This window comes from Cyprinus carpio, chromosome A20 (assembly GCF_018340385.1).
Source record: "Cyprinus carpio isolate SPL01 chromosome A20, ASM1834038v1, whole genome shotgun sequence".
NCBI classification, from domain to species: Eukaryota; Metazoa; Chordata; class Actinopteri; order Cypriniformes; family Cyprinidae; genus Cyprinus; species Cyprinus carpio.
Genome location: NC_056591.1, coordinates 20,418,214 through 20,443,894, shown reverse-complemented (window position 1 = coordinate 20,443,894; position 25,681 = coordinate 20,418,214). Strand labels below are relative to the sequence as shown.

Here is a 25,681-nt window from a genome sequence, read left to right as displayed (position 1 = left end):
TCCCTAAACAGTAGTGTCTCTCATAGTTTTTCCACACTGGTTAAAACACAATGAGCAACAAGCACACGTACACAGACTACTTCACAATACATCTGCGAACCATATTGCACCCATATACATGTACATACTTGGTCAAACGCACAAATGCACAACCCTACATTATGGCAAAAATAAAAAATCTGATGTGCAAACATTATGAGCACATCTGGAATTATTTCATTTGAGACATCAAACTGCGAAAGGAGCATTAATGAATGTCTTTGAAGAATGTCAGTTTATTTTATGAGCATGTAATGGTATTGTAGAATACGACATCTCTAGTGTCACGAATCTGATTGAGGCGGGTGTGTCTCAAGGCACAGAGGCAGCTTATAGTTTTGATTGACTGACTAAGCAGGCATAGAGGTTTAGTTAGATATCAGTGGAGATTTTTCACATAAGCAAATGTGCATCCAGATCAAAGCAGATCAGATTTAAAGGTAAAAGTATACAAAAAAGTTAAAATCCTGTCATCCTTTAGTTGTGTCCAAATGAGTAATATATATTTTTTTCTTAAAAAAGGGATAGTACACCCAAAAATGTCACCTCACTCTCATGTCGTTCCATTTCTTTCTTTTTTTCCTGCTGAACACAGTAGAATATTTCTGAAGAACATTGATAACCAAACCATTTTGCTTTCCATTGATTGACAATTGCATTTTTTGTACATACTGTACAATGGAACTGAAACAGTTTAGTTCCCAACATTCTTCAAAACATCTTCTTTTGTGTTCTGCAGAAAGGCAGGTTTGGAACAACATGAGAGTGAGTAGATAATGACAGATTTTTTATTTTTGGGTGAACAGTCCCTTTAATGTCAATGACGCCAAACGTCAGTAGATCTTGTAACTGATCATAAGAAGCCAAATTTACAATATGTACGTATATGGCAATTTTCAGCAAATAATCATTTAAATTTGAGCCTTTTCTTTCCACAATGCTATCACATGGCTTCAGAAGACTTTGAATATAGTATATAAGTCATCTAATTACTTTTATGGTAATTTTTATGAGCTTGTATAGAAAAGAGCAGTGTGACTATTTTGCTAAAAATCTCATTTTTTTTAATCAACCATTTGGAATGACACGAGGGTGAGAAAACAGTGACAGAAGTATTATTTTTTTGAGTAAATTACCCCTATAACAACCATCAATTCACGTTCAGATCCTAAAAATCTGCATGAGAAAATGCGACAGATCTAGATAACTGTTTGGCAAGGGGTGGATACAGAGGTAAAGAGTTCATTAAATAATTAAATGCTGATATAATAAAGTAATATGACTAAATACACATTTAGATCCAAAGTCACTGCTCTTTCAATGAGCATGTGAACGCAGAAACGCTCAGAAAGAGCTCACATCACTTGAATAAAGCCGTTTTGCAGCATCATTCTTTTTAATTCTTTGGAAATCAGACAGGAATTATTTAAACACTACTATTACCCTAGTTAGTTTAGACATGTTAGGCATTAACATATACAGTAGACTTCTGACAAGGATACTAGCTCTACGGGTCCATCAAGAACACTAAACACTGAATCTTCTGACGTGACGGGCTATACAGTTTTAACAGTCTCTTGGTCAGGCTAGAAAGGACTCGCATTCACTAAAGATGCTGCCTTAACGAGAAGAGAATATAGTTACACCTACTTCTAAAAGGAATTTCGCTTTTCCTGCTCGATTTTAACAATAGAATACAACTGACACAAAGATTTAGAATAAAGATTTGTTTTTCTGCATTAATTAATGTCTCGCCCCTCCTGAGACACAGATCAGTCTGATATACACTACTGTTCAAAAGTTTGGGTTCAGTGATATTGTGATTTCTGAAGGATCATGTGACATGGAAGACGGCTGGTAACCGAAATAACGGCTTCTGAAAATTCAGATTTTCCATCATAGTAATAAATTACATTTCAAAATAGATTCAATTTGAAAATAGTTGTCTTGAATTGTAATCTTATTTCACAATATTACTGTTTTCACTATGCCTTTGATCAAAATAAATGCAGTCTTGGTAAGCATAAGCGATATTCAAAAGCAACTTATTGACTTTTGAACAGTAGTGTAAATTGAGTGTGTAAGTGAAATACATTTGTGAAAGAAGTGAAAGAATTTTAGTGTGTCCTAACAAGACCCAATGCAACAAGTAATCATCTGAACGCAAAACAGCTATGCAGCGTGACAACGACAACTGATCAGAAGATAATGTTTAATATAATTACCTTAAGTAGATTTTTAAACCTATGATATTTCACTGTGGGAAAGGCTAGCAAGTAATTTGTCACAGAGACTGCAATCATGCGATCAACAAAATGCACTTTTTTACATTTAATATCTTTTATCGCATGATGTCTGGTTAGGACACAGTGTTCTAGTCATGAGATGAAATTGAAAGACTTAAAATCTGAAAGCACACATAAAACATTTTTAAACACTGCAGACAGCACAATTTGCTCATAAAAAATAAAACATAACTAAATTAAAAATCACAAACACAGGTCAAAAGAGTTGAGGTGGGTAATTTTCAAATCCATTCTTGCTAGTGAAGCTTAAACCACACATTTCAAAGAATAATTTTAAAATAAATTATTTATAGTTAAGATTAAACCACACATTTCAAAGAATAATAATAATAATAAAGGCCAATTCCAATACTCTGCTTTTGGAGGGCGGCACAAGATGAGCAGGCAGTTCGCTTGGAAGCTCGTGACCTTCTAGTTTGACCTTGATCAGATGATTGGCCAAGGCAAACTCCTCGTCATCGAGCATCCCATCGTTATCAATGTCAGCCAGTTTCCAGATCTTACCCAGCACAGTGTTTGGCAGCTTGGACTTCACCATCTCCTTCTTGGCATTGGCTCCAGTCACTTTTCCATTGACGGGTGAGAGAGTGTAGAAGATTTCATCATACATAGGTTTGTCACGTGCCACCACCCATTCGACTTCATCAATGCCCTCGCCGGCTCCCTCGCCATAACCGTGTCCGAACGGCCCATTCATGGTTCCCTCGAAGGCACCGCCCTTCACCACCTGGTTGGGGTGCTGCGTCTCCTCCTGGCGCACCAGAACCATAAGCTGGGCGATGTCGTGAGCCAGCATGTCATCCACGGTGTCCAATAACTTCATTTTCAGAGGATGGAACTTGTTCAGATCATGTGCTTGAAGTTGCTCCTATTCAGTGGGAAAGAACGCTTAAGAAAAAACACTGTAGGAAGTAACAAAAGATCCTGTCGACATCTGTTGATATTTAAAGGGTAAACCAGCTCCACTCCCTTCACATACTCTGTTCCAGACAGGCTGTGTCAGGCTGTTAATGCTTAGGCTTCTTTTGGAAATAGTTTCATTGGCAGAGAAGAAACATACAAACTAACTAGCCAAATCTTGTCTGAAACAAAATTTACTCAATATTCATTTGTTTATAGAACTGTTGTATAAAAACAACAGTAATATAAACAGCATTTATACTCAAGTGATTTTTTTTAATTATAGAAAATGCACATCATCAGGTTTGGAGAGGTCCACCCAAAGCTGAAATTTATATAGCTGTTTGTTGATGTAAAAAATGTGGGACAAATGATGCTGATTTTGAATGTGCACTGAAAGACCCTTTAGAAGCATTCTTGAGTCAGCCTCAATCTTTGTTGGCTAAATTGACCTTACCTGCATTTTCTTAAGATTAGGGAAGTCTCCCGGGGAAATCTGGTGCTCCTTCTCAATGCGGCTGTAGATCTCTCCCAAGCTGTTAATCAGCTCCTTCTTTTTGTTGTCCTTCCCAAAGACTGAGGGCATATCTTTTTTCAAGGAGCTAATGATGTATGCATGGACCTGTGAGAGCACAAAAGAAAAGCTCCTTTTAAGTTTATAGAGCAAAAATCAGTTTATTACAATTACAAAGAGCATGCCTGGGTTGTATTTATCACAAAAAAAAAAAAATTATTAAAAGGGACAGGGAGAGAACTTAAATGTTCTTCTTTAATGCATCCAGCTGGATCTGGAGATTTAAATCGAGTTTGACAAGTGACCAGCACTGACAGTCCCCAACACTTGGGTCTCTATGGCCCAGCCCATGTGTTTTGAGCAATGTTTGTACTGATGGGGATAATAAAGGATTTCAGACGTAAATGAACCGACATCAGAGTGTTTTTTGTTTCCTTTTAGATGACAGCTTTATGTTTGACTACCTATGTTATTGTTCTTTTATACAGTGGGTATAGAAAAAAAATCACCCCCCTTTAAAATAATCACATTTTATCGTTTTGCAGCCTGAATTGAAGATGGACAGTTTTTGTTTTATCCAGCTGTATTTACTCAGTGAAACGAAGGTCTGGAATCTATGGCAGCTTTCATTGGCCAAGGCCTGCCCATGTGGCCGTTTGACCGACATGTCAAACAACCAATCACACACATACTTTAGAAAATCCAGCATTTAGTTGATCCTGATAAGCACTCGTTGTCACAGTTGTAAACACTAGGCTTTCTTCTTTCGTGAGGGGGTTTGGCACAACTGTATCTTTGTTTCCAGGTAGAACGTTAAAGAATGCGACACATGTCTCGCGGAAATCCTGTAGAATTCAACCAATCTGATGATGGCTTTGACAGTCCTGAAATGTTTCTACTTTTGTGTGCCATATGCATCAGACGTTTAGCCAACGGTCCATGGGTGTGGCGTCTGAGGCTGAGACTATTTATAACCATGTCTTTATGAGGAATGTCATTATGAGTCATGATCCCTCAGTATCTTTCATCACATTTAACAATCCCCACTAATCATCTGAGTCAAAGTCAAGGGCTTTCTTTGCATTTTCTGGTCTAGTTTTCAGATGTAGCTGATTATCTGCACAAACAGTATCTTGTTTGACTTGCATGTTTAATATATGTATTCACATATATTCACATTTATTGTATATAAAAAGAAAGGGAGAGGCAGACAGATATATGACTACTTCATAATGTCCTTTGTTTTTTTTTTTACAGAACATATATATACAAATATATGTTAATAGAGCTGAATCAAGCTTAGATTCAAAATTACTGTAGAGGCAAATATAATGTGCTTAATGTGGAGTCGAGAAAAAAAAAATCAATGACTCTGAGTTCAGTCTTGATCAAAAATGCAGGCGAACATCAGGGTCATTCACAGAGCCACATCAGCAGAGTGTATAGTTTGGAAAATGGCCTCATTACTTGGGCAAAGTCTGCAAGACCAGACAGACAAAAGGCCTGTAAACACACAAAGTGCATGTCACTGCTATTACTTTTATACTAGAGCTATATGCTGGACCACATCAAAAACATGTTGGAATGACAACAGCATTCACAGCATCTCAACTAAATAAATGGAGAAAAAGAGACCTTTTATTCTGAATCACACACTAAATATTTTCCATTGAAAATCAACATATAAATCCATAAGTGCTTGTTTTTGCTTTTAACAAAATTTGCTAGTCAAAGTTTGAGCAGTTTGTTAGTTGTTTCCTGCTTTTGGTTTCAGGAGTGGTTTGGTTCAGAACTTTCCAAGACTTTGGAACATAAAGGATTAGTTTACCCAAAAAGGAACATTCTGTCATTATTGTCTGATGTTCCAAATGCTGTTATTTTTTCTGTGGAACACACTCTATATTGAAAGAGTTTGAAGTGATGACTGCTTTTTTATTTTCATAGCCATGGTAACTATTATTGATCATTTTAGAAGGGATGATTTCTCGTCACTTTCACTTTCACTTTTTTTGTATTCTGAGGAACGAATAACAGTGACTTGAAGAATAACAATGAAGAATAATGAAGAACAGTAAAGAATAACAATGATTTCCTTTATTTATATGCAGCAACGGTTTGAGTTAAAAAGCTTCATTTGTGTTCTACTGAAGAGACAAAGTCACCTACATCTTGGATACCCTGGGGGTAAGCAAATAAACTTAAAATTTCATTTTTGGATGAACTATCCCTTTAACTTATACTGTAGATATAACCTTATTAACAATCTAGTTGGGTCATTTTTTGGTAGGCTACATGTCAAATCTCAAAGGCTAACGTAATAGAATTTTACCTTAGCAAGACGAGCTCTTTTGATCAGATCGTTGAGCTTGCGAAGGGCGGCGTTACGAGGCAGCGACTGGATATCCTTGAACAGGTCTTTCTCTTCCGCCTCAAACAGTTTGCGATTGTCTGGAATCAGTAACGGATGTGACCAAAAAGAGCCGATGTAGACACGAATCACCTCAGGTGTGTTGACAATCTTCCCCAGTGACCACATGAGAGCGCCGTAGACCCGCATTAACTGCTGCGTCTCGATCTGGTCGGCCTTATTAAGCACAACGCGGATCTTGTCCTCATGGTTCTTGAGGGCCTTAATGACCTCTGAGAACTCGTCTGAGATGTCCAGCTTGTGGGCGTCGAACAGCAGAATGATTCGGTCCACACGTTCGGCGAACCACTCCAACACCGCAGCAAAGTCATAGCCTGAAGGAGAGATTGGAAAAGAGAGTGATATCCTGTCCAGTATTTACAGTTCACAAAGCTTTCGCACCGGATGGATGCTCGCACGAGAGCAGTGAGGCAGCCAGCCAATCAGAACGGGCAAAATGACCTTGCTAGACCTGGCGCTCACCAGTACTGAAGCTGCTGACTCTCTTCCAAGTATCATTAAAATGCTCGGGCCTGTTGTGGTTTTTATGATCTAATGTCTGCCAGTAAATGGCTTCTGCAGCTCAACTTCACTCCCTCTCCAGGGATGCAGACAGTTAAACTGCAAGTCCACCATTCGAGAGGACAGCAAGATGATGACTCATTTTAAACCAAGGCTGCATTACGTAGAATATTATGGAATTATTGTAACTAAATGATGCATTTAGATGCATTAACCAATATTAGCAAATGTGTTTTATATTAAAAGTCAATCTAAACGATAATAATATCTACATCAATATATACAGTGTTTTTTCCCCATGATAATTTAAAATACTGTACAGTACTTGGAAGTATTTACAAGTGTATGAACATGCATATGGTGAGTTTCGTATAAAGTACTGAATTTTTTTTTCTATGTCTGATTTCTGCATGCAATGTCTGTATGATTCAGAATGGCTGTTTATGAGTCTGGCTCTCTAAAGAGCCGCAGACTCTTGTGAAGGAGCGTAAAACTAGCTTTTATATTATCTGGGTGACTGCACATTCAACTGAGATTTGGGAAGGGGTAGACTGCTAATAAAGGCAGAATCCTGCAAATGAAACCTAATGCTGTGGTCTAATTAATTTTGTAATGCATGTTATGATATCTCTAAATCTATTTGCGTTGCTGCTATGCAACCGAGTACAGAAAAAGGTTATGATAATGCAATACTGCTAAATGAATCAAAAGCCATGCCGTTGTGTCTGAACCAGCCTCAACAGGAGATTATTACTGTGCAGAATTTTTGCTTTAAGTGGGGACAGACAAATAACTATCCCATAGCAACCGGTTATGACAACATGTGCTCGTGACAAGAAAATCATAACCTTGCTAGAGAAAACAAGGTTCACACTGACAGAAGAAAAACCTTGAAAAGCTAAACTATCAGTACTCATATACTGCAAAAAATAAAAAAGTTTTTTTTCCCCCCTTGGTCCACCTCTACACTACATGCCTACATTTGCTCTGCTCAGTGATGTTATTGTTTACTAAAATTAAAATTATTATTTTTTTGCTAAATCAAATGAAGCTAAAATAAATAAAATATGAACATTACATAAAAAATTAGATATGCTGGCAACTAACTGAAATGAAAATAATTTAAAGCTACATAGAAATAACTTAAAAAGCCAAAAAATGACAACACTGAAGCTTAAACTAAAATTAAAATAAAAAAGCTAATTCAAAATATTGATAATTGCAATACCAGTATATCAACTGTAGTATTATTTAATGTATAAACTATTAGAATTAATTATGATTTTTAATTTTTAAGTCTGGACACACCTGTTGGAAAAAATGGTTTATAAATAAACTTAATATGTGTAATAAGTTGTAATTTTCCAAATTTTCCACCCTGAATCATTAAGTTGAAAGACATCTGAAAGGAGGAAAGGTAATGATTGATTCTTACAAGGCTCTGCTGTTGAGTCTAGCTGTCCTTTTTTTTTTTTTCCTGATGTACATCTTCTGCAACAACATCCTGCTTATCCTTAGATACACCGTCAGTGTGCTTCCTTCATAACCAAGCATTTTTGCTATGACCCTGACTGAAAATGAGTACATTTACAGGAGTAAAGAGGAATTAGTCCGTTAACATTCTGGTTTTTATTGGTTTTTTTGTGAGTGTGCGAAGTTTTTGTCATGCCCTGACATTTGTGCTTTTTTCAGTTTGCTTATAAATATCTAAATGGCTAAAGTCTAATCTCACTGTAATCAGCACAAACTAGGCTATAATAATATGTGAGCAGCATGTATGTACATGATTTTTGAGAAAAAAAATGTTATTCGTGGTTAGTGAAAAACTAAAAATGTTAAATCACTTGAATAAGGCAATAAAAACATATAGAAAATTGGTTCCCAGATATTTTGAGAACTGGAGCTTGTAGCCTAGAATTTTTTTTTTTTCTAAATGATGTGAAAAATCATCTTGTTTACTCACTTACAGAAAAACAATATATTGATTTAAATTTTCTAAGACACTTTTTGTTGGTTAAAAGTCATATGCGAGTAGGCGTCAACTATCATGAATTCACACCTGAGAAGACAAAGACCTGCATAATGAGCTGCATAATGAGCCATTCAGTCAGCTGTGTCAATGAGAGGGATGAGTTACAAGAAAGAATGTGAGGACAAAATAAATTCTATTTAATTTTATGTTTGTAGTTTATTTAGAATATATTTAATTATCCCACAACATAATTTAATATTCACTTGTGAGTGCAGTTAAACAGTTTTATTAGGAAAAATCAAAGCTGGCTTTCAAACTGAATTTTTTGCATCATTACTCCAGTCACACAATCCTTCAGAAATCCTTTTAACAATCTTCTTTTTACTACAAAAAAAAAACATTTATTGTTATTATTATCATCATTGTTATTATTATTATTATTATATTATTATTATTATTATTATTATTATTATTAATGTTGAAAAGAGCTGAGAATATTTTTTTTTAGGTTTTTTAGGGGGGTGAAAGAACAGCAATGATTGTTACATTTGTTACAGTTACATTTATTGGTACATTTATATTATTTACATCAAGCTTTTGAATGGTATAGTAGTGTATATTGTTATTGAAACTTCATAATATTTCACTTGATTATACATTTAGTCAGGAATTATAGTTTTGGAAAAAGTATTTGGAAAAAGTCTAACTAGTAAAATGTTTACACGTTATGTGGAAAACTAGTACAAGTATATAAATCAATAAAAAGAGACTTACTCATGTTTCTGATTTCTGCTGAATAAAGTGCTTCATTCTTTTTTCTGAGGAAATCAAATCTCAAATCCTCAACCACATCACATCTTTTTGGGGGAGAATTATGTCTTATTCCTCTCATCGCGAAGCAACAGTAAAATAATAAAAACTTGAAGAACAGTCTCGCTGCGTTGTCTTCTGTTGTGTGGGCGTATTCAAAAGCCGCGCGCTTCAGTGAAACATTTGAATCTCAAAAGCGCGCTCGGCGCGGGGGCGTGGTCGCATTAGAAGATAATGAAGGGAGACGTGAAAAACGGACATCGCGTTGTTTTCATATGGATTACTTTATCACAGAATATTTGTTTTTCAGCAGCACTTGTTTAGTTTAAAAGTAGACATGTCAGGCTTTCTATATAGATATCTCTCTCATGTCTCTTCGTTGAGTATTCACTGAGTTACAGTTCATTTTAATGACGCATTTGTATCTGAAGATCAGCGCAGACAAAGGCTGCAGACAGAATCTCCTTGTTTGTTATCTTTATTTTATAAGTGCACAAAGTTTTGTGTGTTATTATGTCTGTATACAAAAAAAAAAGTAGACCCTTTACAGATTCGATTGATGTATTGCACTTATCTGTACGATCAAAAACTGAAAGTGTAATTTAAGTTCTTTTCGGGGTTATCAGGAGAAAATACCCCAAAACGCGTATACGCGTTAATCGACTCCAGAGGGTTAATATTTCAATTTATTTAAATGTAATTTGGGTGTTATTCGGTGTTAATATCTTAAAATGGGTGTATGCGGTGTCTACAGGAATGGGGTGGACCATCCCTTACGATTTGGCAGTTTCACTTGAGGAAGCTTTATTGTCACCTGCAATAGTGTGTTTTGTCTTTTCAACAACTTATAGATCTCTATCCAGAATTATCGTAACTTCAGACTGGGACTAGCCAACTCAATAAAGGTCTAAGAAAGATACCATCTACAGTAACAGACACATGAGACAGTGTCATTGAGAGCAGGACAATAACAGCGGTGAAACTGAGCTCGGTATTACAGCTGTGATTATATTGTTGCAGAGGGACAGATCTGAGGGTTAATATCAGGAGGCCTTATGATTTCACAGCACATCTGGTGTCGAGTGGTGCTGGAACTTCATTGGTGTAATAAGCTGCAGGTGTTAACAGTAGTTTGGCAGTATCTACAATACCTCCGTATGGACATTTACGCAGGAAGCTATAACCAAAGCCATCTTCTGTAGCAACTGTTCATGGGAAGAGAAAGATATAAAGATGTCAAATTACAGTAACACAAGAAAAAAGAATAGACTTTTAATTAGAAATGTCTCAGATTCTTCCCTGAATGACAGAAGTGAAAGTTTAGGTAGTTCATGGCACTAGAAAGCGAAACAGTCTGGTATGAACTGATGAAAAAACAAATACAAAAAGGGAGATATAAAAGAGCATGAAAAAAAAAGGAAATGGTTTTGGTTGACACTGTGCTGCGTTTGCACTCTGCAACATCCTGAACTGATGAAGATGCTAAAAAAGATGTTAATGAAAGAACATGCATAATCAAAACCATAATCATAAAATGCATCATAAAAAAATATAATGATTTCTTGCAATTCAGTTAAGATGGTGATTCAGTAACCGCTCTAAACAATTCAGTTTAGTGAATGATTTGCCAGACTGATTCAAACTGGTAACCCAACTTTTTGAAATTTTCACAAAAAAAAATCCTACTCATATGTCTGGGAAACAGACTCTACTGGTCATGCTGTGTTTCTGATTTACCAAAAAGGGATTTGTAAGTTTTAGCTTACTGTAGTTGTGCTGGATGTCACTGATTCACTCAATAGGAACCAGCTCATAAGAGCAATTTGTTTGTGAATTCAGACTACACTGGTTGTGTTGGATGTTATCGATTCACTAAGAAAAAAAAAAACAGCTCAGGAGAATAATTTATTTATTTATCATACTACACTGGTTGTGCTGAGTTTTATTGGTTCACTGAAAAGAATTAGCTTATAAGAATAATTTGTGAATCAGACTACACTGGCTGTATTGTATGTGTTGTCTTGTACACAATGCAAATGAATACTTATTTTCAGATCCTAAAATGTCTATTTACACCAACTCTGATGTGACTAAATAACAAATACAAAATATTCACACTAAGATAAATGTCGAATATTCATGATTCAATAATCAAGTAAATAGGCTTGTCAGTAGGCTTGCTTGTCAGTTAAGACTTTTCATTTCGATGAAATATAGCTACAAGTTGTTCACCATAATGTTGCAATCTGAGCCTAACCTTTTTCCAATTAAAAACAAATAGCAGCAGGTATGTGGTTTTGAGCTTCATGTGGTTCAGAGCCGAGGTGTTATTTAAGACAGCATGCTACTACAACAAATCTCTAATGCCATTAAATGAACCTTAACCACAAACAGATATTTAAGTAACCACTGCTTATCTACAAACCTACGATCATCTGTTACACAGTCAGCTGAACATATAATACAACAGAACCACTCCAGTGATTGGATTTGGCAGATAGCATTTCCTGGAGGAAATAAGGTCTATTTCACAGCACCTGCCTGTGGTGGAGGTAGAGGAGAGCTGGGAATAATAAAGCTACTCTTGGGAGCAGTGCTGGCATGCAGTCAATAGAGCCTTACAGCTGCACGCTCAAAAACATGCTACACTGCCAAACACTTGATAACAGAGTAGACCAGAGAGAAAGGGATAATGAGTCCTGCAGAATTACAGCGATTAAAAGTTGAATGATAAACCTAATGGCAATTCTCCACTAATGACTCTCTATGCAGAGGTATAACTAGGATCATATGGTCCCATATGTATATATATATATATATATATATATGTCTATATATATGAGAGAGAGAGAGAGAGAGAGAGAGAGAGAGAGAGAGAGAGAGAGAGAGATGTTGTTTTGATGTTTGTCAGACAAAGCCGTTTAAAAGCAAATGCTTTCTGTGAGATGCTGTTCTTGTAATAGATGCATGAAAAAGTGCTGATGGGTGTTAGAACTGTATAGATGTTATTAATGGAGTGATCTGAGTGGGAACCGTCTCTCAGTGTTGGTGATGATCTAAACACTACAGCTTCAGATCGATCCGGTTACTGTAGTGATACTGTAGGTAACACAGTTAATCTCAACTAGTCAAATTATGATTATATAAAGAATTTCAGTGTCTAGTCTGGTAGATAATGCAGCTTATTTTTGTCAAGAACCATCCACTCCATCCATCCAACAGAAAGAATCTATCTTACATTACCATTTAAAGGACTGGGTTGAGTAAGATTATTATTATTTTTTTTTAAGAATCCGATTAATTTATTCAGCAAGGATGCATTAAAGTGCTCAAAAGTGACAGTAAAGACATTTATAATGTTACAAAAATTTATATTTTAAATAAATGCTGTTCATTTGAACCTTGTATTCATCAAAGAATCCTGAAAAAGGTATGTTTTCTCTAAAATATTAAGCAGCTGTTTTCAATATTAATAACAACAAGAAATGTTTCTTAATCTGCAAATTACCATATTAGAATGATTTCTGAAGATCAAGTGACACTGAAGGCTGGAGTGATGGCTGCTGAAAAATTCTGCTTTACCATAACAGGAATAAATTATATTTTAAAATATAATAAAATAAATAGAAGAGCGTTATTTTAATTCATAATATTTCACAATATTACTGTATTTACTGTATTTTTGTTCAAATAAATTCAGCATTGGTGAGCATCAGAGACTAAAAACATTAAAAAGTGTAATGTGTAAATGTTTCAATGTGCATGTACAATGGGCCCAAAAGTCTAAAAGAAGTGAAAATGCTTTGATTTTGCACTTTTGACACATTATCCCATTACAAATTATACTAGCCTAAAAATATTTAAAAAATATTTAGTAGGTAGAACTGGAAACATTTAGAATTATAATCCCTATTTTTTTTAATTATTGTTGAATCTTATATTTTTGTAATATGTATGTATGTATGTTTTCAAGATTCAAGATTCAAGAATATATATATACACACACACACACACACATACACACATATACATATCTTAAGCGTTTTTTCCAGGTTAATTTAATTTGATTTTCTCAGATTCTATGTCTTCTGTACAGCACTTTATAAACACTAAAAGGTGATTAGAATAAACTGACCAGCTATATAATTGTGTACAAGCAGGCCAATCAGACTGGACTCTTTCAGCAATTTCCTGTTTTTTGTAAGTACAATATGCATCAAACAGTGATCATGAATGGTCTGTGGGTGTGCCATCTGGGACTAAGGCTGAGTAGAAACACAGCAAGAGCATCTAATTACAGACACACAGTGAGTATAAACAAACACATACACCTGGCTGAATACACCTGGCCAAATGCTCCTCAGAAAGAGAACTCACAGAGCATGCAGGAACATCTTATCTTACTTACAGGAACCATATCTTATCTCACTGATCTGATTCAGTGCATATAACCAGTCAACGGGGAAAAAACTGCCTATAGCCATGAAAATTAGTGAGAAAGTTCCTCCCTATAATCTCATGTGACTGCTGAAGAAATTCCACAGACCTGCTGGACATATTCAAAAAACAGAGGACACATGACAGACATTTTCTCATTATGTCCTGCTAAATACAACCATCTCACTGATGTGTAAATGAGAATTTTGGAAAGGAAAAAGTGAGGAGAAACAAAGAAGACAGCTGGGATGGAATTTAACAAATCTGGTTCTGACTTCCTCCGTTAGTCTTTGGAACACAGTTTAAGATATTTTAGATTTAGTCCGAGAGCTTTCTGTCCCTCCATTGAAAATGTATGTATGGTATACTGTGCATGTCCAGAAAGGTAATAATAAAAACATCATCAAAGTAGTCCATGTGACATCAGAGGGTCCGTTAGAATTTATTGAAGCATCGAAAATACATTTTGGTCCAAAAATAACAAAAATGACGACTTTATTCAGGATTGTCTTCTCTTCCGGGTCTGTTGTGAACGCGACTGCTGTGACTGTTGACGTACGACGCTGCTGACGTGTTCTCTTCCGGGTCTAATAACAAAGAAAACACGTCAGCAGCGTCGTACATCAGCGGCGTCACTGCAGTGTTGTGAACGCGCTCACAACAGACCCGGAAGAGAAGAAAATGCTGAATAAAGTCGTAATTTTTGTTATTTTTGAACTAAAATGTATATTCGATGCTTCAACAAATTCTAACGGACCCTCTGATGTCACATGGACTACTTTGATGATGTTTTTATTACCTTTCTGGACATGGACAGTATACCGTACATACATTTTCAATGGAGGGACAGAAAGCTCTCGGACTAAATCTAAAATATCTTATACTGTGTTCCGAAGACGAACGGAGGTCTTACGGGTTTGGAATGACATGAGGGTGAGTCATTAATGACATAATTTTCATTTTTGGCTGAACTAACCCTTTAAGATCAGCATGAAATGAAAATTCACTCTATTTTGTAATGCATGAAATATATCTTATTGTTAACATTAAGTTTGGGTGCACTGGTCTTTTTGACTAATACATTATAAATTAGTAATTCGTTTGCAAATAGCACTACATTGGACAAGAACTTCACAATAGAAACTTTCATGTTCAATTAACATCTCAGCTAATACAAATTCATTTGTAAATTCAGCAACTTGTGTCAGTTGCCACATAATGTTCATTTCGTTACTGAAAACTAAAAATGTTCGTCGCTGAGATTTTTTCCCATGACTAAAACAAGACTATGATGAGACATCAATAAGGTGAATAAACAATAACTGTGACTATATCAACATGCAATATCATTGACGATAAAAGACGAGACTAAAACCAAAATCAAAATAAATATATTATTGCAGACTGCCTCAAGAGTTCAAATCCCCAAATCAGAGCATCTCTGTTAAAATGATACATTTTCTGCACGGTGTTTTGCTTAATTTTTGCAATCTGGCAACCATGTGCACACGCTCATTCTTCATTACGGAAGCTACGATGATGATCTGAAAACACCGACAAACAATTAAGCTGGAGTTTTGAGATGTTTGGCTTGAATAAAAGTGTCATTCAGCCAGTCTGTGATCTCGACTATTTAGTCGACATTCTATTGATTTGTGATTATTGGTGAATTAAATTATATTATATATATATATATATAATTTTTTTATTAGTTTAACCATTATACAGCATAACAAAAACAAAAACGTTTTAATTGACTTAAACTAGACTAAAATGCTCAGACATTTAGTTGACTAAAACTTAAACTTGACTAAACAAAAACAAGACAAGGTTGTCTAAATAGGATAATAACTAAAAAGTACATGTGACAGAGAACTAAGACAGAGACTAGTTAAAAAGACTTTCTGTTCCAGTATATTAAAAAAATGAACCAGTTCTCAATTCCCAACCCTAAAAGAGAGACAGACGGTGAGAGACAGAGATAACCATTGTAGCAGCACATGCTTAGATCCAGTGTTCAAACAGGAAGAAAGAATGCTAAATACTACAAGATTATTGTTATGAGAGTAGCAGAATGCAGTCTGAAGTGAAGGTGCCATTAGTTGTCATGAAACTGCTTGCTCTTCTCTCATGCACTCATGTGTGAGAACTTAATGACTTAATCCACAATTCAATGGAAACTTTGAAAGCTCACAAACAACATGTTCAGTGCGATCAATAGCTCTTTAAAGCCGGAGCTACGCAGCCATAGACTAGCACACACACCAATGCCACTTGGTCACTGTAGCAGTCTAGTTTTTGACATGAGTACTATTGCATAATGTATTCTGTTGCACATAATACAATAATACTTTGTAAAACTTTTAGGCAATATTGAATGTATATACTAGTACTCCAGTGTGTATCTATTTGATGCACATAAATTACACACTTACACTTTGTTTTCTACAGAGGCTCTAGTATCAGATGGCGACTAATTTTACTGCCACATTAAAGTGCTTACCTTTAAACCTACATTTACTGCTTTCAGCACAAACAAGAGCTACTAAATATTTGTCCGCTGAAATCACAGAGGACCTTGGAGAGCCTGGCTCTTGGCTCTGGCCTCAGAAACATGAGTGTCTAATCCTCGGGCTGTATCAATCCGGTCTGTCAGGCTGAGTGCTTGGGTAAAATGAAAAGCGCTGATGCCAGGAAGCCCAGCGGTAATACTATGGGCCGCTTAGCTGCAATGGACTTTTCTGAATGAGTGATGAAGTAACCATGAGCTAAACAAGCTTAGTGTTACAAGGGCATCAGTACAGTAATTCAACCAGAAGTGACTTTGTACAGTAACTTTTATATCACTGAAATTATATCATTTAACATTTTTTATGAAAGTCTAGAATGCTCAATCATGCATGAAATGTAATGGCAGGTGGAAAACTTATGCATACGATAGGCTTAAGAGTCAAAGCTTGTTAAAAAAAAAATCTACTTGAACCAAATAAGTTACAAAATATCTACCGTGAATATCCATTACTAAGCATTAAGTAGCAAACCAGAGAACAAAAAGAAGAACACATCCACCATCCTTTGATACGAATACAGTTGTGGCTGAAAAACACTATAGATACAAAACACTATAGATACAATTTAGTGCAAACTCAAATACATTGTATCTGTTCTTAAAGTTATGAGGCAAAACAACATTCTTCATCTTGATAAAGCCTCGTCTCTCGTCATATTCAACACAGACTTTCAACACATCACAATTAAAAAGTAAAAACAGATTGAAACTTCAGTTACACAATACACCAATACACCAACAGTGTTGCTTTTCATTATAAAAATCACGAAGACATCATGAAAAAATTATAATCGCTTTTTCTCAACATAGCGATCAAGTGAACTCTTTGGTAGTTAGTGTTTCTTATGGAAAATCTTTTTCATATGATGCCACAGGGAAAAAAAACTAGTATTGAAATTTGAGATCACATGATCTTGTTATGCTGTTGTTCTTTGAAAACATTCGGTGATTGGTATAACCAACCACAACAATACTTAACCATTAAACCTAGTTATACTAAAATGTACAATGAGTCACTTAAAACCTTTTAATATTTGTTTACGTCCTGCAAAATATTACAAATTATGTGTATTAAAATAAAGGTTTGGCAAATCCTACTTAATAACATCTAAGATGTGGGTAAACCAAGGAGAAATTTTGGGGTCAGTAAGTTATAATACTTTTATTCAGTAAGGACACAATGGCTTGATCAAAAGCCTTTGAATTGTCTGAAAATATTATGCTTCAAATAAATGCTGTTCTTTTGAACTTTCTGAACTTTCAAAGTATCTTAAAAAAATGTATCAGGGTATCCACAAAAATATTAAACGACAACAATTTCAAAATTGATAATACATTTCTTGATCATAAAATCAGCATATTAGAATGATTTCGGAACGATCATGAAACACTGAAGTAATCGATGCTGAAAATTCAGCTTTGCCATCTCACACAGTATTCCTGTTTTTACTGTATTTTTGATCAAATAAATGTAGCCTTGATGAGCATACTGATTTATAAACAGTACCATCTTTTGAACAGTATTGGATAAATATCAATAGCTCCTGATTCAGATGATTTTCTTCATCTGTGCACATGCATGTTGATGCATTTTGGAAGTCAGTTACCTCTGCTGATCCTTTGTTTCTCTCCGCTCAGGATTCCTGGGGTGTCAATCACACTGATGCTCTCCAGAACAGGGTTGGGCAGCTGGGCACACACAAACCTGAGGGCCAACCCAAACAAACCAGAGTCACACTCAAGGACACTGCAGCAGTCTTCCAAGCACATGACTGGCACACTAACCATCAGTTTCCACACTTTTATGCTTCAATCTTGATTTGAGCTTGTTGTCTTTGCTCTCTCTTCAAAATGAAAATATACATTTGTCATAGAGTAAAAAATGCTCTCTGATTTCACACTGCTATAAAGTCCCAAATTTCGTAGTAACTTGGCATGAAGACATGGAGCAGTGTGCCATAAATCATTATTTTGTTACCATTTACGTTACAGTAGTTTGACCAACCTGGACATAGTAAAACATAAAAAGCAAGACAGACTTCACATTTTTATAGCCTGAGAAATAAGTCTGCTCTGAGATGCTTTAACAACAAGCCAAAAACTAGTATACATGGCTTTTGTGGCTTAGTGTGTGAACTAGGCTCAGAAAAAGTGTGTCATGTTTTGGAGTGAATCACTAAGGACCTGAGGCTATGGGGAAACATTATCCTAACATTATTCATTCTCCTTTAGACAGTCCCTACTAGAACACATTGGACACAAACAACTTGAAACCACTGAAGAGCACATTCTAGCAATTACATTTCAGAACATCTGGCATCAGACCACATGCTAGTACAATGCATGGAGTGGATGAGACCAAATATGAAAGTTAAGCAGGAAAGTTTTATTTACTATGGGAAACTACTCAAAACCAAACTTCAATCTGATTGAAGAAATTATAAATATATAATACCAATACTAAATAATTTGATGTGTAATTCTATGCACTACTACACCATGCTCACTGAGCTGCTGCTATTTGTGAATTCATAAATGATATAGTTATCTATAAATAAATCTGAAAACCAGGGCAGTTGTCTCAGGCATTTTAAATTACATAAACCTACAGCCAAACAGGGTGCATGGCAAGTCATGAACATTTTTCATGAAATTTGCATTTGCAGAAATATCCAAAAATGAAAAATCCTGTAACTATTTGCTCACAATCATGTCATTATTTTCTTTGTGTGGAACACAAAAGATAATATTTTAAACAAAATGTCAATTTTTGTCCATAAAATGGAGGTCAATATTGTTGTGGCCCCCATTTACATTAATATGGACATTCTTCAAAATATTTTTATGTTTTGCAGAAGAAAAAAAGTCATACAGGTTTGGAACGACATGAGGATGAGTAAATAATGACAGTGCTTGTGGTTCTGGGTGAACTTTTCCTTTAAAGTTGCTGCTCTTCTGACAGAATTACATGAGAAATATTCAAAAATATGCAGGCTTTGCAATTGCAAAAGGCAAAGAGACAATTTTCTCAAGAGTTTCTGCTGATTTCCACAACAAGCAGACAGTCTGCCAAACCATCAAACTATGTAGTACAGCAAAGACCACCTGCAACAATAATCACATGCATGCGATTGCATCACTTGGAGGTTTTATAAAGGAATGTTACTCTATCGTTGTGTAATTTTAAGACTGTGAATGACAGCCTGTTTAATAATATGCTGGTGAGCTCGATGTTATGATGTGCTCTTATCTGTCTGTTGCTCATTCACGTGACGGGAGGTCAGCATGAGGAAACTCAATCAAGAGAAGGAATGTTGCCTAGCACCAGCCCCCCTCTGTGACATCATCATAAGATAGGAAGACCATGTTACATATGCAAACCTCTGCCCAGACTAAAGCTCTAAACATGTCCATTTCAATAAACATGAGAACTAAAACAAAACGCACTGTTTTATCATTGTTTGAATCCCACCTGTTAAGGAAGGCATTGCCAAAGGCGTTGAGTTTCCGAAAGGGTTTTTTGGGATCCACTACCAGAGCGTTTCCTGGTATTAGTCCCTCCATGGTGCCATGCATCACTGCTATGAAGGAGTCAGTTGTGGGTTCTGGACCAATCCGCATACCAGGGAAGTCCTGTTCCAGGAGATATCTATACAAAAAAAATAAAATAAATAAAAATATGCACACACAAATGCATTTAGTTGCATGCAAACACTTTTTAATGGCGATTATCATGTGTAAAATATGACAGTTATGTTGTTGATTTGAGAAAGTTTGGTTATTTAAAATGGTTTCTGTTATAAAAATACAGTGAATTCAATATATATGTAGCATTTTTACATATAGAGTCCAAGAACATGTAAAAAAAAAAAAAGATCCTTTTCTGCACTTTTTCTAATTGAATTAACTTTTTACATTTTCAACATAATTTTGTTGTAAATTTGAATAAAAAATAAGTTAAATATCTTAATCATTTTATGTCATATTTTTTTTAGATTTGTCATTTTTTTTTATAAACTTTTAGTTTATTTCCATGTTTTAAAAAAGAAAAAAAATCCCTAAATTCCAATCTCAGTTCTCAGATGTTTGAAACTTTTATCCACTCTTTGGTGTCCATCCCTGTAATGGATGCCTCATGTATTGTATTTTTTTTTTTTTTTTTAAAGAAATTAATACTTTTATGATTGATCAAAAGTGACAGTAAAGACATTTATAAAGCAACAAAAATGTGAATTTCAAATAAATGTTTTGAGCTTTTCTATTCGTCAACAAATCCTGAAAAAAATGCATCACAGTTTCCACAAAAATATTAAGCAAAATGTTTCTTGAGAACAAAATCAGTATATCAGAATGATTTCTGTATTTAGCTTGTAAGACTATGTTCACATAATGGTTCAGATGAGTTAATAATGCTAAGATCACACTCTAATGGAGAATGTGAGTTTGCTAAGATAATGTTTACTCTTCTCAGCACAGAGCCATTCAAACAGACCCTGCTGTGGACATGTGATGGCACTGAGACTGTTTGGAATACAGTGCAGGTCAGAATGACAGTCTGAGAAACTACAGAACACTTGGCTTCAACTGAGAACTTTTTTAGCTACAGTTTATGTCAGTAACACAAAAGTGTAAACAGGACACTGGTGTCATTTACGATAGGATGTTTTGCCATGGCCAATATATCTAATACAGATGAAGTTAACTCTTGCTTTTCTGTAACTCTTACAATCATTCCAGTGATTTCAATTCCACTTCACAGTGACAGTGAAGACTGGAGTAATGGCTGCTTACAAAACAGTTACAAAACCCCAGGAGCGACAGTGGTGGATGAAGGGATGAAATGATATGTGACAAGTTCATTTGAGCATTTGAATTGGTCAGCTAGAATGACTGCTCGCACATTTCACTGTGTTAAAAGTGCAATTAATTTTACATTGACAAAATTACTGGACATGAGTGTCTCCAGACTCCAGCTCCTTTTAAAACAAAGTGCAAAACAGTCATGAGCCAAACTTTTGTATTATGTGACCATGTTGAAAAGATTCAATGTTGAACTTGAAACCACCCCGACATTATAATGAAGTGTTTCATGGGCTTTCTCACATTCAGGAAGCACACATAGAAAGCTGAGCTTATTTACTTTCGTAGTTATGTGTTCAGTCAGCAGAATAGCCGCTGTGTCCACTGAGGCTCTCATGGCCCTGATGAATAATGCACAGGAGGAAAGAGAGCCAGAGTGAAAATGAGGAGGCACGTTTGTTATTGCTAGGACAACACCTCACTCTCACATTTAACACTCACCTCAAGCAAAAACACAGCTCAGTTACTAAGATGTTTGGAGATGGTACAATTGTTTTGTGTTGCATTAACTTGATGAAAAATACAGTAAAAACAGTAATATTGTGAAAGATTATTACAATTTTATTGAAATGTTTTCTGTTTTAATATTTTAAATTGTAATTAATTCCTGTGATGACAAAGCTGAATTTTCAGCAGCCATTACTCCAGTCTTCAGTGTCACATGATCGTTCAGAAATCATTCTAATATGCTGATTTGATGTTCAAGAAATAATCATTGTTATTATCAATTGGTCATCTTAATATTTGTGTGGAAACTATTTTTTTTTCAGGATTCTTTGATTAATAGTACAGTTTTAATTCTATATGTAATGCAAATATCTTTTCTGTCACTTTTTAATACATTCAATGCATCCTTGCTGAATAAAAATATAAATTTCTTTATAATAATAATAATAATAATAATAAACAAACAAAAAAGTAGCTAGCCGCACACTGAATCCAATGCAGACTGAAAAAGTCTAGAAAAACATATCTTCAGTGCTCCAGTGAATTTTTTATAATTAAAAATAAAAAAATAAAAAAAACTCACTAATTTTGAGGAGTAGTGAAAAGAAAAAAAAAGTGATGTGACACAGCCATGAGACATACTCAGAATTTGTGCTCTGCATTTAACCCATCCAAAGTGCACACACACACACACACACACACACACACACACACCTGGAGCAGTGGGCAGCCATTTATGCTCAAGGGCACCTCAGTCGAGGTATTGCCGGCCCAAGACTCAAACCCACAGGATTAGGAGTCAAACTCTCTAACCACTAGGCCACGACCTCCCCAGTAGTGTAATTCATGGTTAGAATAAAGTAGACTCAAATTAAATGCTTGCTTAATGAAATTGCTAATATATCTACAACTTGGCAATGAATTCAGAACAATGTTCAGGTTAGTCTTAAAAATGCTGTAATGACCACATGAGTCCTTCTAAAAATGATATCTGGCATGTCTCTATCCACATTTACGTCTCTTAAATTTTCTACATTCTGGAACCTTTTGACAAGTTACTATGGCAATTCTTGAGTCGTTGGAAGTGTCTCTCGTTTCCTGGTGATCTTTAGCAGTCTGTTGCCTTTAATCTTGATTCACTGTAGACCCGTAAACCTTAAATCACCCAGCAGACAACCATCACACCACAGCAGCGACATTGTGTCATATAGATACATCTTAGAGCTGGAGCCAGGCCTGGTCTGTTCACAAGGTAACCGTCTGTCAAAGCTAAAATTATAGTACTATGTTAAGAACCTTGTTTAGCATGTAACATCAAGATCTGTATTCAATGAACACAGAAATTAGGTTCTCATGTAAACAGATTAATGATATCTGTAGCACAGAAGTCATGAAATATTTTGGCTTATAAACTTCTCGTCAATTACTTTTTTAATCTATTTACATGCTTCCCCAACAGATGAATCAGTCTTGCACTGATAAAGCTTTTGTAAAGTTACACATGTGTTCACTCAATATAAGTCCTTGTGGTGAACTGACAAGGAGCCATTAACATTCCTATAGGATTGTGAGGAATCTCACATGGAACATGCAAAACTGTTTTTTAGGTGTTACAAATGTGATTGCTACAGTTATTCAGATATACAACATACTAAGGAGGTTGTGTTTGACATGACTATTTTATTAAATCATCAACAGGAGAATATTGTATAATCATAATCATCAATATTGAGAATATTTTTTGATTTTATTGTAATGATATTTTGTCAGTATTTTTATAATTTTTTTTTATCGTTTTATTTTAATGATTATTACATTAAATACTAATTAAAATATAATGACTTAATGCACATTAAAATAATTAGAAATTACCTTATATTAAAGTATTATATAAGGAGAATATATATTTATGTATGTGTGTGTGTGTGTGTGTATATATATAAATTACATACAAGTATGATGCATTATATAATGTTTCTGCATGTAATGTATAATTTATTATAAATATAATAGAGTGCTTAATTATAAAGTTTCCTAACTGGTGTCTTCTAAAGGGTTCAGGACGCCAGAAACTGTTTTACAGGAGCCAAAACTGCCATCTTACCTTATGAAGCTCGTTTTGCCAGTGGAATACTGTCCCACCAGGAGAACCATTGGCTTATTGTCAAAATCTGCTTCCTCTAAAGCGGGTGAGTGAAACTCGTGGAATTTGTAGTGTTCCTCCAGTGGAAGCAGTTTGGTTTTGTAAAGCTTCTTGAGTCCTTCACTGACAGTCTGGAAGACCTCTGGATCTTTCTTCCTCCTGTCATCGGTACCCAACCAGCTGAACATGATGCAACTCGAGTATAGGCAACCGTAGACGATGTATCTGTTTTTTCGTGTGTTATTATTATTTCGCAATATGCACAAACGAGCCGAAGACCTATTCAAATGAATGGATTTGTAGTGACGTCGATGTATTTCAAGAGTCCATTGAAACTGTTCCCTTGTCTCGATAGGCCACTCACGACACAAAACGCACAAATGACTAGACCATAATTACGAAAAGATACCGATGCATTATATAATATTCTGCTTATATGTTACGGTCGAAAACATGGCCAAACATGCAGCCTTTCATTCAGACTTTGTTAGAATAAACGCGCGCGCCGCTAGAAGCTACAATGTATCACTGAGCAAATGCAAGAGATACAATTTCTATTATGAAAGAAAACGAGCGCCAAATCCTCCAGTAGAGCAGATTCACTCACGATGACAGTCGTCCACAGACTTCCCACTGCAGCAGATTTAAATACCAGTGCGCTGTAGAAACCCGACACTAGAGGAAATGCCCCACTGGCAAAGCCCCACCCAGAACACGAGAGCTCCAGTCAGGGATGCAGCGCCAATGTAGCGGATGGTGATGGTTGGTACTGCTGCTGCTTTTAAAACAATACAATACAATATACAGGTCCTTCTCAAAAAAATTGCATATTGTGATAAAAGTTCATTATTTTCCATAATGTAATGATAAAAATTCAACTTTCATATATTTTAGATTCATTGCACACCAACTGAAATATTTCAGGTCTTTTATTGTTTTAATACTGATGATTTTGGCATACATGAAAACCCAAAATTCCTATCTCAAAAAATTAGCATATTTCATCCGACCAATAAAAGAAAAGTGTTTTTAATACAAAAAAAGTCAACCTTCAAATAATTATGTTCAGTTATGCACTCAATACTTGGTCGGGAATCCTTTTGCAGAAATGACTGCTTCAATGCGGCGTGGCATGGAGGCAATCAGCCTGTGGCACTGCTGAGGTGTTATGGAGGCCCAGGATGCTTCGATAGCGGCCTTAAGCTCATCCAGAGTGTTGGGTCTTGCGTCTCTCAAATTTCTCTTCACAATATCCCACAGATTCTCTATGGGGTTCAGGTCAGGAGAGTTGGCAGGCCAATTGAGCACAGTAATACCATGGTCAGTAAACCATTTACCAGTGGTTTTGGCACTGTGAGCAGGTGCCAGGTCGTGCTGAAAAACAAAATCTTCATCTCCATAAAGCTTTTCAGCAGATGGAAGCATGACGTGCTCCAAAATATCCTGATAGCTAGCTGCATTGACCCTGCCCTTGATAAAACACAGTGGACCAACACCAGCAGCTGACATGGCACCCCAGACCATCACTGACTGTGGGTACTTGACACTGGACTTCAGGCATTTTGGCATTTCCTTCTCCCCCCAGTCTTCCTCCAGACTCTGGCACCTTGATTTCCGAATGACATGCAAAATTTGCTTTCATCTGAAAAAAAGTACTTTGGACCACTGAGCAACAGTCCAGTGCTGCTTCTCTGTAGCCCATTTGCTGCTGTTTCTGGTTCCTGTGCACGGTGGCTCTGGATGTTTCTACTCCAG

At 35.7% G+C, this 25,681-nt stretch overlaps 1 protein-coding gene across 1 annotated transcript; it reads right to left on the bottom strand.

The window, feature by feature from the left end:
- Nucleotides 1-2,658: 2,658 nt before the first annotated feature.
- Nucleotides 2,659-24,652, bottom strand: LOC109053748 (EH domain-containing protein 3-like). The gene is made up of 7 exons (XM_042778337.1): nucleotides 23,888-24,652; nucleotides 19,949-20,125; nucleotides 18,084-18,181; nucleotides 10,622-10,675; nucleotides 6,089-6,501; nucleotides 3,703-3,867; nucleotides 2,659-3,213 (listed from the first exon to the last, which is right to left on the bottom strand). The coding sequence occupies exons 1-7, from the start codon at nucleotides 24,112-24,114 to the stop codon at nucleotides 2,659-2,661; spliced, it is 1,689 nt and encodes a 562-aa protein (XP_042634271.1). The 5' UTR covers nucleotides 24,115-24,652.
- Between the last annotated feature and the right edge of the window lie 1,029 nt (nucleotides 24,653-25,681).

Coding starts and splice junctions, on each gene's coding strand:
- LOC109053748 (XM_042778337.1), bottom strand. CDS start 24,114: ATGTTCAGCTGGTTGGGTACCGATGACAGGAGGAAGAAAGATCCAGAG. Junction 10,676..18,083: donor GAAACAAAGGATCAGCAGAG/GTAACTGACTTC, acceptor TCCCATGAACAG/TTGCTACAGAAGATGGCTTT. Junction 3,868..6,088: donor AAAGAGCTCGTCTTGCTAAG/GTAAAATTCTAT, acceptor GTGCTCTCACAG/GTCCATGCATACATCATTAG.